Genomic DNA, 18853 nt, shown 5'->3' with positions numbered 1-18853 from the left:
AATGATTTGGACGAGGGAATTGAATGCAACATCTCCAAGTTTGCGGATGACACGAAGCTGGGAGGCAGTGTTAGCTGTGAGGAGGCTGCAAGGTGACTTGGATAGGCTGGGTGAGTGTGCAAATGCATGGCAGATGCAGTATAATGTGGATAAATGTGAGGTTATCCACTTTGGTGGCAAAAACAGGAAAGTAGATTATTATCTGAATGGTGGCCGATTAGGAAAGGGGGCGATGCAACGAGACCTGGGTGGCATGGTACACCAGTCATTAAAAGTAGGCATGCAGGTGCAGCAGGCAGTGAAGAAGGCGAATGGTATGTTAGCATTCATAGCAAAAGGATTTGAGTATAGGAGCAGGGAGGTTCTACTGCAGTTGTACAGGGTCTTGGTGAGACCACACCTGGAGTATTGCGTACAGTTTTGGTCTCCTAATTTGAGGAAAGACATTCTTGACATAGAGGGAGTACAGAGAAGGTTCACCAGACTGATTCCCGGGATGTCAGGACTTTCATATGAAGAAAGACTGGATAGACTCGGTTTGTACTCGCTAGAATTTAGAAGATTGAGGGGGGATCTTATAGAAACTTACAAAATTCTTAAGGGGTTGGACAGGCTAGATGCAGGAAGATTGTTCCCGATGTTGGGGAAGTTCAGGACAAGGGGTCACAGTTTAAGGAAAAGGGGGAAATCTTTTAGGACCGAGATGAGGAAAACTTTTTTCACACAGAGAGTGGTGAATCTCTGGAATTCTCTGCCGCAGGAGGTAGTTGAGGCCAATTCATTGGCTATATTTAAGAGGAAGTTAGATGTGGCCCTTGTGGCTAAAGGGATCAGGGGGTATGGAGAGAAGGCAGGTACAGGATACTGAGTTGGATGATCAGCCATGATCATATTGAATGGCGGTGCAGGCTCGAAGGGCCGAATGGCCTACTCCTGCACCTATTTTCTATGTTTCTATGTCTATGAAAGGCCGAATGGCCTACTCCGGCCTCCTGACCTGGGGTGCGTGGGTTTCCTCCCATGTCCAAAAGACTTGCAAGTTTGTTGGTTAATTGGACTCTATAAATTGTCTCTAGTGTGTAGGAAGTGGATGGGAGAGTGGGATACAGAACTAGTGTGAATAGGTAGTAGGCGTGGACTTTGTGGGCCAAAGGATCTGTTTCCAAGCCATCGGTAAACTTAACTAATAAGGACAGTAAATGTCAGTTATTGTTGATTGTTCGCATCTGCAGTTACTGTTTTGAAATGAAACCAAGAGGTCCATTAAAATTGCCTTGCCACATATGAATAATCAGTGACAAATCTGATCATCTAAAGTCTTGAGGCCTTAACATTGAATTAGAATTTGAACATGGGTGATCATTAACCAACTCTAGGCATGTGTTCATGTTAATTTTGGTTAAAGGGCACATTCTTCAGATTTTGATATGCTTCATAGTTTTGAGATATTTTGACTCTTAAGAAATCCAATTTCAATGTTTTCTTTTTGGAAGATTCATTTAATTTCAAATTACCCATGATCTGATCCTTTTTTCTTTCTTCTTCATCTCTCTGTTTTACAGGGTCGTATTGCTTGTGCCAATGTTCTAAGTGATCTTTATGCCATGGGTGTCACAGAGTGTGACAATATGTTGATGCTGCTTGGAGTCAGCAATAAAATGACAGATAAGGTAAGTCACGACGTTCTGCAAGGGTTGGTGCTGGGGCCAAATACTCTTCACGTTGTACATTAACAGTTTGGACGAGGGGATTGAAGGCTTTGTGGCAAAGTTTGCGGATGATACGAAAATAGGTGGTGGGTCAGGTAGTGTAGAGAAAGCAGGGACTATGCAGAAGGACCTGGACAGGTTGGGAGAGTGGGCAGAGAAGTGGCAGATAGAATATAGTGTAGCAAAATGTGGAGTCGTGCATGTTTGAAGTATGAATAAAGGCGTAGACTATTTCCTAAATGGGATGAGAATCAAATAAGGATATAGATGAAAAGTTAAGTGGTGTTTTGGCAAGTAGAATTTCATCCCAATTTGTGCAAGGTGATGCATTTTGGTAAGTGAAATGGAAATGTACAGCAAATGGCAAGGTGCTAAATAATATTTAATTAGAAGGACCTTGAGGATTGTCCATAATTTCCTGAAGGGCAACATTAGATAGGTAGCATGTTTGCCTTCATAGGCCAGGGCATAGAATATAAGAATTTGGATGTGGAAAAAAGAAACTGCAGATGCTGGTTTATACCAAAGTGCCGGAGTAACTCAGTAGGTCAGGGATCATATCTGGCGAAAGTTGCGATGTGGTGTGGCAATTTTATTGACCACTGTTTAGACCATGTGGAGTTCTGGTTGCCATGCTTTAGGAAGTGTGATTGTATCAGAGGTGATGCAGAAAACGTTCACCAGGTTGTTGCGTGGACTGGAGAGTTTCAATTATGGGGAGTGATTAGAAAGGCTGGCTGAGAAGTTTATATAGGGGGATACAAAATTACAAGATAGATGGTCAGAATCTTTTCCCCCATGGTGGGGGTGTCAATCGCAAGAGCATGGTTTAAGGTGAGATGAGGGAGTTCTGAGGGGAAGATTTAAAGGTCAATCAGCCACCGGATGGGTGGTGGGGGGGGGGGGGGGGGGGGGGCAGGCAATCAAACATGGCCCTTGAGAACTATCAAATTCAGACAGAATACAACAATGAGTCCTAAATATAACTTGTTTCAAATAATAGGATTGGCAGAATCAATGTTTGAGATTACTTATAGTGCAAGTTCCACAGAACAGTGAAAAGTTAGTCTACTTCTGATCTGGCTGCAGTCATGTTCCATTTCGTGAAGTGGTGACATGTATGTGCCTTGACCTTAGTTTGATTATTTTTTGGAACAAAAATATTACGTTAAATTATAAAGTGAATAAGGAAAGAAATTTGTGCTAGGTACTCTCAAAGTCTCGCTTAAATGTAATTGCCACAAAGGGTTGGCTGCATGCTAAAAAAGACAGGAACATGCGAGACTATCTTAAATGTGTTCTGGAGAATTTATTCAAGAAATTTCAACATTCAACTTTCTAAAGAAAAAGTATCTGCCAATTGACATGATGTACTCGTGAAGTAATCCAATGCTTTCGTACTGGATGAGGTTGAACTCCACAATAACAAGATTTTATTTAGTTTGGAGACACGGCACAGAAACACCCGTTGGCTCACCGGGTCTGCACCGACCAGCGATCCCCGTACACTAGCACCATCCTACACACAATGGATTTTTATCAAAGCAAAATTAACCTACAAATCTGCACGTCTTTGGAGTATAGGAGAAAACCAGAGCACCCGGGGGGAAACCCATGCTGTCATGGGAAGAACGTGCAAACTTCGTACAGACAGCGTCGGGATCGAACCCGGGTCTCTGTTGCTATAAGGCAGCAACTCTACTGCTGCGCCACCATGCCACTCAAGATGTGAAATGGAATGAATTTAAATCTGTTAATTAATAAGGTAGACAACAGAGAATTATAAAAGCTGCTAGGTTCGTCAACTGGCTCACTAATACTTTGCAGAGTTTATAGTTAAACAGCTGATCCACTGTGATATGCAGTTGACTTCAGTCCAACACTAAGAGGCACGCATATTAACATGGAGGACCCTAGGGATGCCGTTACATATTGCATGCCAGAATTGCTCACATTCTTGGTATGCAGCGTATCGTTGTGCAGCTGAACCTGTGTGTAATAATTTGTACATTTTAGCAGCTGGAACTATCCTTTAAAAATCGTTTATGTACTCTGTCTTTTATATGCAGGAACGGGACAAAGTAATGCCACTAATAATACAGGGTTTTAAAGATGCGGCAGATGAAGCGGGTACATCGGTTACTGGAGGACAAACAGTATTAAACCCTTGGATCATTTTAGGTGGTGTAGCCACTACAGTCTGCCAGCCGAATGAATTCATCATGTAAGTGTGTTGTCCTGTGTTCATTTCAATTTTGTAACATGATTATTACATTGAATTTTAGAGTGAATAAGGAAAGCAATTCTGTGATAGGTACACTTGTAGTCACCAAAGGAGTTAGCTGCAAAGATATGTTTGTAATCTGTGTTAAAATGAAATAAGCAATGTATATTGTGAATCCTGAAATGTAGTTACTGAAAGTATTGTAATTCATGAAAAATAAACCAGTAGAGGAGGTTTAAATCAATTGTCATTTTCTCTACCGTCACATCTCCCCTGACATCACATGCGTGTGGTCGTATGTTCAAACGCTTACAAAAAAAACACAAAAAAAATTACTCGAAAATTAAACTGAATAAAATGTTTCCAAATGTTTCCCCCATCTGTGATAAATGTTTATCTCAAAATGCTACTATAGTACACTCTTTTGTCTCTTGCATAAAACTTCATAAATTTTGGAATGACATTTTTGGAATCTTCACAAAATTATTTAAAATAAAATTGAACCCCAATACAGAACTGATCATTTTTGGATCAATGGAAGACTGATGTAAGCTGCCTTCGCTCATCTACTTTAACGTAAAGGCAGCAAAGTCCGATCAAGGATAGTCCGAGGGGTCCCGAATGAGGTGGATAGTAGTGATTGGAGAGGGGAGAAGAGGGAGTGGCCTGGGTGCAACTCGTCCTTGATTATGTTGCTGGCCTTGCCGAGACAGTGTGAGGAATAAATGAAGCCAATAGAAGGGAGGTTGGTTTGTGTGAATGGTCTGGGCTGTATCCATAATTTGCTGCAATTTATTTTGTAGTCTTGGATGGAGCTGTTCCAAAACCGAGCTGTGATGTATCCTGATAAAATGTTTTTTACAGTGCATCTGTAGTAGTGTAGGAGACGTGACAAACTTCCTAAGTCTTCTAAGGAGGTAGAGGTGTTGGTGTGCTTTCTTGGTCGTTGCTTCAATATGGGTGGTCCAAGAGACGTTGTTGGTGATATTGACTCCTAAGAATTTGAAGTGTCCGGCGATAGGAATTGCATTGTGCTGAGTTCACAATAAATGACGTTGAGAAATTAAACATTGCACAAGTCCACTGACTCTACTTCAATATTATGTGCTGAAAGTAAGCATGCAGGTACAGCAGCTAGTGAAGAAAGCTAATGGCATGTTGGCTTTCCTAGCAAGTGGAGTTGAGTAATAGGAGCAAAGAGGTCCTTCTGCAGTTGTCCAGGGCCCTGATGAGACCACACCTGGAGTATTGTGTGCAGTTTTGGTCTCCAAATTTTAGGAAGGACATTCTTGCTGTTGAGGGAGTGCAGCGTAGGTTCACAAGGTTAATTCCCGGGACGGCAGGACTGTCATATGTTGAAAGAATAGAGCGACTGGGCTTGTATACACTAGAATTTAGAAGGATGAGAGGGAATCTTATTAAAACATATAAGATTATTAAGGGATTGGACACGCAAGCATGGTGGGAAGAAGTGTAGTCAAGATAGCTATGGGAGTTTTCTACGACAATCCTACTGACTCACGTAGCAACATTGACTACACTTCTTCCCACCCTACTTCCTGTAAAGACCCTATCCCCTACTCCCAGTTCCTCTGCACCTGCGCCCAGGATGAGGTGTTCCACAACAGGGCATCGGAAATGTCCTCATTCTTTAGGAGACTGGGGTTCCCCTCTTCCATTATAGGTGAGGCTCTCAATAGGGTCTCCACGAAATCCCGCAGCTCCGCTCTTACTCTCCCCCCCCCCCCCCATTCGTAACAAGGACAGAGCCTTTGTCCCGCCCCCTCCCATGACATCCGTCTGAAGAAGGGTCTCGGCTCGAAACGTCGCCCATTCCTTCTCTCCAGAGATGCTGCCTGTCCCGCTGAGTTACTCCAGCATTTTGTGTGTAGCAACTAATTGCTTTGTATGTACCGGGTACATGGGCTTGCTAGAGGGCAACGCTGCACTAATTGTCCATGTGAATGCGCTAAGCTGTCTTTCTGAACTACTGCAATGCCTGTGTTGAAGTCATTTCCAAGATGCTATTAGATAAGGGCTTCCAGCTTTATGACCCAGCGTGATTTATTATCAAGTCCGGAAGGTGATTTAGAAGTGGTTGCATTCCCGTTCATCTTCTGCTCTTTTCAAGGTGGGAGAGGTAAAAGCTTGACGTGTGTTGTTGACAATTGTTAAAGTGCATTTTATAGATTAAGATGCACTGCGGCTATGATGAACCCAGTGAGAGAATGTTTAGTGAGGAACTGTAGATGCTGGTTTGCACCGAAGATAGACACAATGTTGGAGTAACTCAGCGGGTCAAGCAGCATCTCTGGAGAAAAGAAATGGGTAATGTTTTGGGTCGAGACCCTTCTTTAGATGAGTGAATGTTTAGGTTAGTGAATGGGGTACTTTATTAGCCTGTGCAATATTAATCTTCATACTTTAACATGTAAACCCTACACAATTTTGTATATTTTGTTGTCGTCTAGTTTGAACTTATTGCACCTTCACATATCATAAACTTCAGGAAAGCATCAAGTGCAGAAAGGTTGTCCTTTGGTGTTTTTTTAACTTTATGATTAAGAGGCACAGAGGGCTTTTCATTTTGAAAAGTTAAGCAAGTCGTGAAAGAAATGTTTAGAAATAACAATGGCACTTTTTGTATATTTCTTTCTCTTTTAGCAAGTATTTGGCCCATCTCCAGCATGGGACAAATGTACAGCCTTGCCATGTAAGGCATTACAGGCAAGGACTTGCACCCTGTCATTCTCAATAGAATAGCTTGGAGCTATCAAATAACTATATCGCCCTCTGCTGATTAGAATTTTAACCTGTTTCATTGACTCTCATTTTAACAGGGCTTCAAATATGTATGAAATGTTAAATTTTTCACAAATAGAACCAACTTAGTTTGGTATGTGCACAGATAATTGTCCTCCATCACAATAGCAGTTTTGGGATTACAATTTTGTTGTGATTTAGAAGGGTCTCGACCTGAAACATCACCCATTTCTTCTATCCAGAGATGCTGCCTGTCCTGCTGAGTTGCTCCAGCATTTTGTCTATATTTACACTATACATGAATACAGTCAAGCTCGAGTATAATGGGGAGCAAAGGGAAAGAAACAGTCGATAAATATAGTTCAGTCCAGGGGTTAAGAAAATTGTCTGGGAGAGTTGATGCTGGAAGTATGTCTGAGTGGATGTCTCCTGTGAGTAATAGTATACCTGTTTACAGTGCTAAAATAGCTTAATATTGGTGTTTGCGTGCAAATCAAACGTCAGCTGGTAAAGGAATGGGTAGCTGGAAGTAATGAGAAAAAAGTGGCGATTGACAATAGGTGCTGGAGTAGGCCATTCGGCCCTTCGAGCCAGCACCACCATTCTCTGTGATCATGGCTGATCATCCACAATCAGTACCCTGTACCCTAAACATTATTCCCTTTATCAGTCTGTACACTGTGGATAGCTCTATTGTAATCACGTATTGTCTTTCCTGGTTGGCACGCAACAAAAGCTTTTCATTGTACCTCGGTACTCGTGACAATAAACTAAACTGGAAGTCTCAGTCGAGAGTGCATTGAATGTTTCAATTGGTGTGCAGGCAGGTTTGATACTATTATGCCTTGGGTTCTGACAAATGGAGCAGTGAGTTAATCACTGCGGATGCGTTAAATGGTGTTTGAATGTTTTACAGGCCAGACAATGCAGTACCGGGCGATGTATTGGTATTGACAAAACCACTTGGGACTCAAGTAGCCGTGGCTGTGCACCAGTGGCTCGATATTGTGAGTAATTGGGCATCAATAATCAATTATACTCCTGTTATATGATAGATTATACAGTTGTTTTACACCCATCCGCTGTTCTCCTTTCAAACACTCTTCACTGACACTCAGTCTGAAGAAGGGTCTCGACCCGAAACATTACCTGTTCCCTTGCAGCCTGACCTGCTGAGTTACTCCAGCATGTTGTCTATCTTCTATAAAGTACAGAAGGTTACATTGACTACCATCTGTCTTAAACGCAAGATTAATTAACGTACTGCAATTCTTGTGGGTGTTGTGGGCTGGATGCAGGAATGGTAGCAAATGGTATGGTGCTCTTGTGGTAGAGAAATGTGAAATACATTACAATCATTGTGAAAACCACTTTTGCCATGTTGCATCTTTAAACTAATCTAATCTAAATTGTGACCATTAACTTTGTTGCAAGCTGCATTTTAATGAACTCCCGTTGTGTCGAGCTGATTAGTGATCTCGGTGGGTACAGATTAATCACTGCTAAGTGTCCGAGCTCAATTGGAAACCTTCAAGTTAAAGAATATATTTTTATTTCAATTAAAAAATATATTTTAAAGCAAGGTTCTTCGTTTTGTTTCAGTCTCATTAGTTTTACCTGTGGCTTGGAACAACTGACTATTTGTTTAAGAAAGAACTGCAGATGCTGGTAAATTGAAGGTCGACACAAAATGCTGGAGTAACTCAGCAGGTGAGGCAGCATCTATGGAGCGAGGGAACAGGTGACGTTTCAGGTCGACCCTTCTTCGAAACGTCACCTATTCCTTCGCTCCATTGATGCTGCCTCACCCGCTGAGTTTCTGCAGCATTTCTGTCTACCTACAAATGTAGGCTTGGTGTCCAACTGAAAGCCTTGCATTAAGCACAATTCTGGTGACCAAAGCCGGTGTGAAAAGTGAGCACTTGCAATAGTAATCATAACGTGCGTGAATTAGTGTTCAATTTATTTCTGATGAATGCTTCCTATTTTACCAACAGCCAGAGAAATGGAATAAGATTAAGCTTGTTGTAACTCAAGAGGATGTGGAATTGGCTTACCAAGAAGCCATGATGAACATGGCACGACTGAACAGAACTGGTATACACGGCGTTGTTGCTCTGGTGTTTATAGCCCTAAAAATATATTCAGAAATGTTCTCTAAACATTTTGTGCCTCTTATCTTCTGATCTCCTTAGCTCAGCACCTTTTTATCTTTTCACCTCGGGTCCTTGTCCATCCTTCTGCCTAACACCCCCATCCCTACCTGTATCCACCTATCACTTGCTAGGCTTCGTCCAGCCCCCACCTCCCTCTTCCAGTCCCCCCCCCCCCCCCCCCCCCCCCCAACTACAATAAGTCTAAAAGGTTCCGACCCGAAATGTCACCTATCCATCGTCTCCAAACATGCTGCCTGACCCGCTAGGTTACTCCAGCACTTTTAGTTATATATCAGTGTCTGCAGTTCCTACTTAACAATAAGTTCATAAGTTGTAGCAGTAGAATTAGGCCATTCAGCCCATCTAGTCTACCCCGCCATTCAATCATGGCTGATCTATCTTTCCCCCTCGACCCCATTCTCCTGCCTTCTCCCCATTACCCCTGACACCTATACTAATCACGTCTGTCAATTTTAAAAATGCGTAATGACTTGGCCTCTACAGATGTCTGTGGTAATGAATTCCACAGATTCATCACCCTCTGACTAAAGAAATTCCTCCTTTCCAAAGGTACGTCCTTTCATTCTGAGGCAGTCCCCTCTGGTCCTAGACTCTCCTATGTGTGATGGCTTCCACATCATCAAAGGAAGATCTATGCACACCACTGTTGCTGATCCCTTTATTAATGAATAGATGGATTCTCTATTTCATGGTATCCGCAAATCTCTTTTTGCGCAACAACGCGAAATGCAGCCGAAATGTTACTGATCTGAAAAATGTCCTTTCACTGTCATCTTTCAGTCTGCACCACATTATCAGTGTTTTCTGTTTAATTTCAGCAGTTCAGTGCATCTTCTTATTGAGTATCTGATGGAGCTCTTAGGGCTAGTGGAATCGAGGGATATGGGGAGAAGGCAGGAACGGTGTACTGATTGCCGATGATCAGCCATGATCACATTGAGTGGCAGAGCTGGTTAGAAGGGCCGAATGGCCTACTCCTGCACCTATTTTCTATGTATCTATGAGTCCACATCACAAGATTAGATATTGTTCAGCCAGAGCTGAACACACTTGTCGGCATCTTCATTGCAGGCAGCGAGCGGCAGTTGTGCATTGGTTTTCCAGTTGGGCATTTCAGCAGGTGTTCCGTTGTTTGTTCTTCAAGACCACATTCGCAGGAGATATCGTTGGAGTTATATCCCCACTTGTTCAGAGACACCTTGGCTCTGCCGACACCAGTTCTCAATCGATTGTGGCATTTCCCTCTGGCCTCAATCGAAATGCATGCATGCTGTTTTAAAAGTAAGCTTCAGTAATTATACATTGGCACTGAAGCCTGTAGTTGTTCCGCAAGATGCAGGGAACTTCCCCGCAATTCTCTTTTCAGTGTTGATCAGAAATGATGTCTTTAGTGAAGGAAAATTGAAAGCAGCTGCGATTCTGGTTGAAGTTCGCTTAATTGGCACAGAGCAACAATTAAATGTAGAACACTCTTGGTTCGTGTTCAGTATTTATCTGCTGAACCATCTGGAAAACTAGCCCCAATGAGTTTGGTATAGAGATACAGCGCAGAACATCGACTAGTGATCCCCGCACTCTAACACTATCCAACACACACTAGAGAGAATTTATCATTCATAGCAAGCCATTGACCTACAAACCTGCCGTCTTTGGAGTGTGGGAGGAAACCAGAACATCTGGAGAAAACCCACACGGTCACAGGGAAAACGTACAAACTCCGTACTGACGAGCGCCCGTAGTCAGGATTGAACCTGGGTCCCTGGTGCTTACCATCTGGAGATAGACACAAAATGCTGGAGTAACTCAGCGGGACAGGCAGCATCTCTGGAGAGAAGGAATGGGTGACGTTTCGGGTCGAGATCTGAAGATGGGTCTTGACATAGAAACATGGAAACCATTTACCCGAAACATCACCCATTCCTTCTCTCCAGAGATGCTGCCTGTCCCGCTGAGTTACTCCAGCATGTTGTGTCTGCCTTTGGTTTAAACCAACATCTGCAGTTCCTTCCTGATGTGGTATCTAGTTGGGCCAAAGGATGCATTTCCACATTGTATGACTGTTTGTTTCTCCACAGCCGCTGGCCTTATGCACACCTTCAATGCACATGCAGCGACGGATATCACAGGCTTTGGGATCCTTGGACATGCTCAGAACCTGGCAAAACAGCAGCGGAACGAAGTGTCATTTGTCATCCATAACCTGCCCGTCCTTGCTAAAATGGCAGCTGTGAGCAAAGCATGTGGAAATATGTTTGGCTTGATGCATGGCACTTGCCCTGAAACATCAGGTAGATACAAATTGTATCTTAATTTTAATTTTTATAAAATGGTGATTTAAAAAAAATCTGTATATTATTGCTGTCGGCACGGTGGGGCAGCGGTGGAGTTGTGCTTCATAGCACCAGGGACCCGGGTTCGATCCTGATTGCGGGTGATGTCTGTGCGGAGTTTGAACGTTCTCCCTGTGACCGCGTGGGTTTTTTCCAGATGCTCCGGTTTTCTCCCAGGTTTGTATGTTAATTGGCTTCAGTATTATTGTAAAGGACCCGGCTTGTGGAAGATAGTGCTAATGTACAGGCTGGTCGCTGGTCGGCGCGGGCATGGTGGGGCTAAGGGCATGTTTCCGTGTTGTATCTCTAAATTCTGTCATATCCAGGAAAACTGGACCATAGCTGGACAAACAATCACAATTAAATAACAAAATTGACATTAATAGTTTGGTGAGAGGGTAAAAAGTATTAGTCGAAACAAAGAACTGCAAATGCTGGTTTACCTTGAAAGGTGCAAAATGCTGGGGAGTTGCTCAGCGGGTCAGGCAGCATCCCTGGTGAACATGGAGAGAGTTCTCCTGAGATGCTGTCTGACCTGCTAAGGTACTCCAGCATTTTGTCTTTTCCTGAGAAAATGTATCGGTTTCTGCAAACTTGAAACGGTATTTAAAATTACTTGCTGTTTCAGAACTTAGTGCAAATTAGTGTGCTTAATTTAAATATATACTTTATAAAAGTGACAATAAGGGATTAGATTGCAACAGGACAGAATGGGGAGAATGAACAGTGAGGGTGTCTGTAGGTAGATTTCTGGCTGAGAATGATTCAATAGGAAAGCTAATTGATGCACCATGAAGGAATATGTAAGGTATATGGATAGGACAGGTTTGGAGGGATATGGACAAGTGGGACTGGTGTAGATGGGGCATGTTGGCCAGTGTGCGCAAGTTGGGCTGAAGGGCCTGTTTCCACGCTGTATCACTCTGACACCTAAGTTCATAAATTCGAGGAGCAGAATTGGACCATTCAGGTCTACTCCATTCAATCATGGCTGATCAATCTTTCCTGTAATGGGGCGACCTGAACTGCATGTAATTTGTGCTGATTCTTGATCAGTAAGGGTGGCGGGGGCTATGGGGTGAAGGAAGAAAAATAGAGTTGAGAGTGAAAGATAAGGGTCCACTCAGTCTTTCCAGGTGAGGCAGAGGTTTCACCTGCACCTCCTCCAACCTCATCTGCTGTTCCAGGTGCCAACTTCTCTACATCGGCGAGACCAAGCGCAGGCTCGGCGAGCGCTTCGCCCAACACCTCCGCTCAGTTCGTATTAACCAACCTGATCTCCCGGTTGCTCACCATTTCAACTCCCCCTCCCATTCCAAATCCGACCTTTCTGTCCTAGGCCGCCTCCATTGCCAGACTGAGGCCCAGTGCAAATTAGAGGGACAGCACCTCATATTTCGCTTAGGTAGTTTACACCCCAGCGGTATGAACATTGACTTCTCTAATTTTAGATAGCCCTTGCTTTCTCCCTCCCTTCCCAGCTCTCCCACAAAGCCTAATGTCTCCGCCTTTTCCTTACTTTTCTCCTCCCCACCCCCGACATCAGTCTCAAGAATGGTCTCGATCCAAAACGTCGCCTGTTCCTTCTCTCCATAGATGCTGCCTCACCCACTGAGTTTCTCTAGCATTTTCTGTCTACATTTGATTTTTCCAGCATCTGCAGTTCTTTCATAAATGATCAGCCATGATTGAATGGTGGTGTAGACTTGATGGACCAGATAACCTAATTTTGTTCCTATCACATTAACTTAAACAGGCCCATCGAGTCTGAGCCGACCAGCGATTCTAGTAAACTTGCACTATCCTACGCACACTAGGGATTATTTACAATTTTTACCAAAGCCAATTAACCTACAACCCTGGTCGACACAAAATGCTGGAGTAACTCAGCAGGTCAGGCAGCATCTCTGGAGAGAAGGAATGGGTGACGTTTCGGGCTCGACCCAAAACGTTACCCATCCCTGCTCCAGGGATACTGCCTGACCCGCTGTGTTACTCCAGCATTTTGTATCTAACTTTGATTTGAACCAGCATCTGCAGTTCTTTCCTCCACAACCGACAAACCCGTACGCCTTGTGTGGGAGGAAACCCGGGGAAAAGCCACGCAGGTCACAGTGAGAACGTACAAACTCCGTCCAGACAGGACCCATAGTGGGGATCGAACCTGGGTCTCTGGCGCTGTGAGACAGCAGCTCTACCGGTCTGTGTCGCTGTGTTCTGAAGGGTCAAGTGAGGCGCTGACTCCTGTAATGTGCTCCGTTTTGCAGGTGGCCTTTTGATTTGCCTTCCTCGAGAACAAGCAGCTCGGTTCTGTGCAGAAATAAAATCGCCCAAGTACGGAGAGGGTTATCAGGCCTGGATTATTGGCATTGTGGAGAAGGGCAATCGCACCGCCAGGATCATAGATAAACCGCGGATCATTGAAGTGGCTCCGACAGTCGCAACGCAAAACGTCAACCCCACCCCTGGTGCCACATCTTAAAACAAACGCAAGCGCCCAGAAAACGTGACATTTCTTGCAGTTCTGATGCCACCCCAAACAACTTTGTAAATTTAACACGCCTGCCGAGTTTCGGCCTTCTGGCAGAGGGTGCGTGGGTATAAATCAAATCCATTGCCTTGTTTTTCTGTTACATTAACTGAAGATGCACCTAATACTAAGGCAGCTTCTGAGTCGAGAATCTATTATCCAATACTGTTGATTCATTTTGAATCTATAGACACTTACTGTCTGTGCCACATAGGCGGCTGTCTGTCTTTGACGTGCTTCATTTAGAGCACACCTTACCAACAGCAGTGGAGCACTATTTCATTTGTCTTGGTCAATATATTATGGAAAAACGACCTGTCTGCAATTCTGTTGCCTTGAAAGCTTTTCGGAGAAAGTGGCAGAATGGGAATGCAGCAGTCTGCATGATTTCATTTGCTCTTTGATTTGTAATGTTTATTTACACAGTTTAAGATGTAATGTTAGTGTTGACTTTACTCGGTCGCGCTCTCCCTCCCTCTCTCGCTCTCTCTCTCTCTCTCTCTCACTCTGTGTAAAAACAACCATGTCCTTCCTCTGTGGTATATTCGCTTGACCAGCACTTCACTCTGAAGAGAAGTATTTCTTTCCAATTAGGCAAATCTTCAAACAATAATGTTATCATGATATATTTTCCACCCATTACTTTGTAGCAGACACAGGTTGATGTGCTAGTTGACACTGCGGCTCCCGGGTTCATCATGCAGAACGTGTTGCAGACCAAAAGAAAGTTACTGTAAAGATTGAAGCTCAGATTGAACTACATTATGACTTTTTTTTAAATAATAATCAATTATGTTGACAATATGTGCTGTGGTTATTAGTGTTTAATACATTTTATATTTTGTAAAGTGATATCTGCATCTGCTTTTCTATAAATGCAACTAATCTTTAGCATAAAACTTAGTTTTTATTTTTTTAATTATTCTCTATTGATTCCCTGCTACTCTGTTAAATCTGATTAATATTGCTGACGTCGTATCTTGGACTTGCATATTCTAATGAATATTTAAAGTTTTCTCTTTCCCTCTCCTCCACCATGTATGTTATTTTGTGAGCACATGCCTTGTTTCTGTATAATATGTTGAAAGTGTATTAAGACTGAGATTTTTGTTACTTGGGGGGGCCTTTTTATTTTCTGCTTGCTCTCTGCATTACCTCCTCCTTCATCCCTGGCCATCGCCCTTCCAAATAGAAGATTCACACAGCACCATAACCCAGTTCATTAAATTGGAAATTTGCTAAAATGTCTGTCAATCTTATTTCTGTTCTCTTTATCCTACTCCTGCACCGTTCACTGTCAATTGCATCCCCCACACAGTTTGTAGTAATGCTATGATGGCACCTGGTAGAGCTGCTGCCTCACAGCACCAGAGACCCGGGTTCGATCCTGATCTCGGGTGCTGTTCATGTGGTGTTTGCACGTTCTCTCTGTGACCGCATGGGTCTCCTTTGGGTGCTCCGTTTTCCTCCATGCAGGTATCTTAATTGACTTCTGTAAACTGCCCCTAATATGGAGTGATTGGATGGGGGAAAATAGGATAACATAGAACTAGTGTAAACAAGTGATTGATTCTCAGTTTTGACTCAGTGGGCCAAAGGAGTTTTTCCCACGCTATATCTCTAATCTAAAACCGGTTTAAAATTCCACTAGCCACAAGGAACTGCAGGAGGAGTCTAGGGACATGGGGAGAAGGCAGGAATGGGGTACTGATTGTGGATGATCAGCCATGATCACTGAATTGTCTATTGAGACAGAGTGCTGGAGTAACTCAGCGGGTCAGGCAGCATCTCTGGAGAACATAGATAGGTGACGTTTCACAGGGTGCTGGAGTAACTCAGTGGGTCAGGCAGCATTTCTGGAGAACATAGATAGGTAGCCCCTCAGACTAATCTCCAAAGATGCTGCCTGGCCCACTGAGTTACTCCAGCACTTTGTTTTTCTTTTTATTTCATTAGCCGTTTGAGCATAATAAACGGACTTGTTACAGAGTGTGTTAATTCCATCATGAAGTGCATGTCATGTATGTCTTGGTACTTTTGTATTTGAGAATTGAAGCCCCAGAGAAATTGAATTGTAACCATGTTGTGAAATAGTTCACTTCAATGGTTAGTTATTGATGTAGCTGCACTCTGAATTTCCCACCACAATTAGCAGAATGGTATGATTATGTTTATTCTGTCCTATACCAATGTGACCATCTCCCATTAAAGCAATCAGCTTGCTCTCTAACAGCAGCTTTAGGCAGCCATTAAAGAATTGAACTCTACATAATCTGCACGATGCAAACAAAACCGCCCCCATCAAGTCTACTCTGCCATTCATGCATGGCTGGCCTAACGTTCCATCTCCAGCCCATTCTCCTGCCGTCTCCTCATAGCCGCTGACACTTTTACTAATCAAGTATCAGTCAACCTGCGCCTTAAAAATACCCAAATAACTTGGCCTCCACAGTCATCTGTGGCAATGAATTCCACAGATTCACCACCCTCTGACTGAAGAAATTCCTTCTTGTCTCCTTTCTTAAGGCACTTCCTTTAATGCTGAGGCTATGACTTCTGGTCCTAGACTCTAGTGGGGGAATCTAGGACCAGTAGGAGTCCAGGATGTGTAAATGTCCTCTCCACATCCACTCTATTCAACCTTTCACTATTCCCCATCATCCTTCTAGACTCCAGTGAGTACAGGCCCAGTGCCGTCAAAAGCTCATCATATGTTAAGCCAATTATTCTTTTTAAGGCTTAAAAATGACATTTCACAATAAAATGGTGGAATGGCTTCAGATTTTGCATTATAGATGCAGGCATTGTAAAACGTCATCTGTCCTTTTTCAGAGACCTGCATGACCCAGTTACTCCAGCACTCTGTCTTGGTTTTGTAAACCAGCACTTGCAGTTCCTTGTGTGTCTATGATCCTGTTCTTAGACAATGGGTGCAGGAGTAGGCCATTCGGCCCCTCGAGCCAGCACCACCATTCAATGTGATCATGGCTGATCATCCCCAATCAGTACCCCGTTCCTGCCTTCTCCCCATATCCCCTGACTCTGCTATCTTTAAGAGCCCTATCTAGCTCTCTCTTGAAAGTATCCAGAGAACCGCCCTCTGAGGCAGAGAATTCCACAGACTCGCAACCCTCTGTGTGAAAAAGTGTTTCCTCGTTCTAGTTCTAAATGGCTTACCCCTTATTCTTAAACTGTGGCCCCTGGTTCTGGACTCCCCCAACATCGGCAACATGTTACCTGCCTCTTCACCTGCTGGAGTTTTCATCCCTATCACACTTTGCCACATTTGTTGGGTACTATCTCCAGTCATTTGTTCCTCTGTTGCTTCATCAATATTGGACCCACTTGTGGAATGACAATTTGCTTTGTCTCAATTAGACATGATGTTTCAGGTACATCTTGTCAGTTGCCACAGTAAAAAAGGTTAACTCTCCTTTAATTTCTCCACAGATGCTACCTGCCCAGCCAACTATTCCCAACTTTCAGCCCGTAGAACCTTTATCGTTTTGTGAACCGTGTGGTTCTGCTTGAGACATTGCCTGATTAACAAGTTCATGGGAAAAAATCTCCGTGCCAGAAACCCAGATACGAATCTGAACTCGGGTGCTGTGTGAAGATTGCACGTTCTCCCTGTGACCGCGTGGGTTTCCTCCCACATCCTAAAAACCCGTGGGTCTGTCAATTAATTGGCCTCTATAAATTACCCCCAGTGTGTGAGAGTGGGTGAGAAAGAGGGACAGCTTAAAATAGTATGAATAGGTGATCGATGGCCGGCATGGATTCGTTGGGCCGAAGGGCCTGTTTCCATGTAGTGTCTTCCAGTGATTAATCAAAACTTTTAAAATTCATTATAAAATTGAAGCAGTTAGTGGTTTTCTGTGTCGAAACCAGTGGGAAGGAGCAGTTTTAAATCTTAAAGGATGTGTATTTGTCAGTGCCAATAGTGCACACCAACTTATTCAAAGGAGTTTGTCCAAGGGAATCACTTCAGTTGGTTTAAAAAAAAAACCCCATCATCCTCCCAGCTCAATATCTGAACCTTAGACTTGAAGAGTTAACTGATTTATGCCATATTTTTGAAGGAAATTAGAAAGATGGTCAGCTTTAATTTGTTTTAAAACTGCTTTGTAAGTGTGTTTGAAATCTGCCTAACATTTTTTTTTTTCAAGTTATTGAATGTCTTTGTCCTGGAAATTGCAGGGTATTCTAGGGAAGAAAAGTTGGAATGCACATTGAGGAAGCGGGTAGAGCTGCTGCCTCACAGCGCCAAAGACCCAGGTTCGATCCCGACCTCGGGTGCTGTTTGCACGTTTTCCCTGTGACTGCGTGGGTTTTCTCCAGGTGCTCCTGCCCTCCACCCCCCCCCCCACACACATCCCAAAGACGTGCGGGTGTGTAGGTTAATTGTAAATTGCCCCTAGTGTGTGTTGAGGAAGTGGGATGACATAGGACTAGTGTGAAGCGATGGTCGGCGTGGACTCGGTGGGACAACATGGCCTGTTTCCATGCTATCCTTTTTTTTTTTAGTGTAACAGGCAAATTTACAGCCTGTGTTTTTGAGATCCCAATCTGGTAAGTATTCTTAGAAAGTAATGATGTGAATTTTTCCATTTAATATTTTTGATTATTAATACAGCAATTGCTGTTTTTGAAACAAATATTGTCTGCCTTTAAATCTTCTCAAAGAGAAGTTAAAAAGGTGGTCTTGGGATAGAAATATACTTACAAAACTAAAGGGTTAAAGGAATCTGAGTGTTGCAATTAGACTGGCTCATGCCTCCAGTTTAATAAAGCAGTATTTAACATGGATATAGTCCCATATCGATGTACCTTTTCCTATAGGAACTAAACATGTATTGAGAATAAAGTCTGAATTGCCTCTTGTAGTATTTACACATTAGTCTCTCTACACATGCAGGACTGGCAGGGACAGAGAACTATCATGCATAGGATTACTGACAATATTATTTCCATGAAGGATTGTTGTCTGACATAAACTGCTTTCCAGACCAGTATTGTACCGGGTATTTTGAGGGGAAGAAAGTAACAAAAATGTTGGCCGTTCGTTTGCCCCCTTTTGACTTGAGTACCTTTTGTAAATCAAGAGCCCAAACGGTGTG

The 18853-nt window shown here is 43.2% G+C and overlaps 1 protein-coding gene across 1 annotated transcript in view; it reads left to right on the top strand.

Annotated features, from left to right (window-relative positions):
* Positions 1–14846, top strand: part of sephs1 (selenophosphate synthetase 1) — a 43489-nt gene extending 28643 nt beyond the window's left edge. The window contains exons 3-8 of the mRNA XM_033040201.1: positions 1563–1670; positions 3779–3933; positions 7613–7703; positions 8694–8793; positions 10949–11161; positions 13471–14846. Of these exons, the coding sequence (XP_032896092.1) occupies positions 1563–1670; positions 3779–3933; positions 7613–7703; positions 8694–8793; positions 10949–11161; positions 13471–13685 (882 nt within the window). The 3' untranslated portion in view covers positions 13686–14846. The remainder of the gene's footprint in view (positions 1–1562; positions 1671–3778; positions 3934–7612; positions 7704–8693; positions 8794–10948; positions 11162–13470) is intronic.
* Positions 14847–18853: the final 4007 nt, after the last annotated feature.

Source organism: Amblyraja radiata, chromosome 21 (genome assembly GCF_010909765.2).
Source record: "Amblyraja radiata isolate CabotCenter1 chromosome 21, sAmbRad1.1.pri, whole genome shotgun sequence".
Taxonomy (NCBI): Eukaryota; Metazoa; Chordata; class Chondrichthyes; order Rajiformes; family Rajidae; genus Amblyraja; species Amblyraja radiata.
This window is presented reverse-complemented; position numbering and strand designations above follow the sequence as displayed.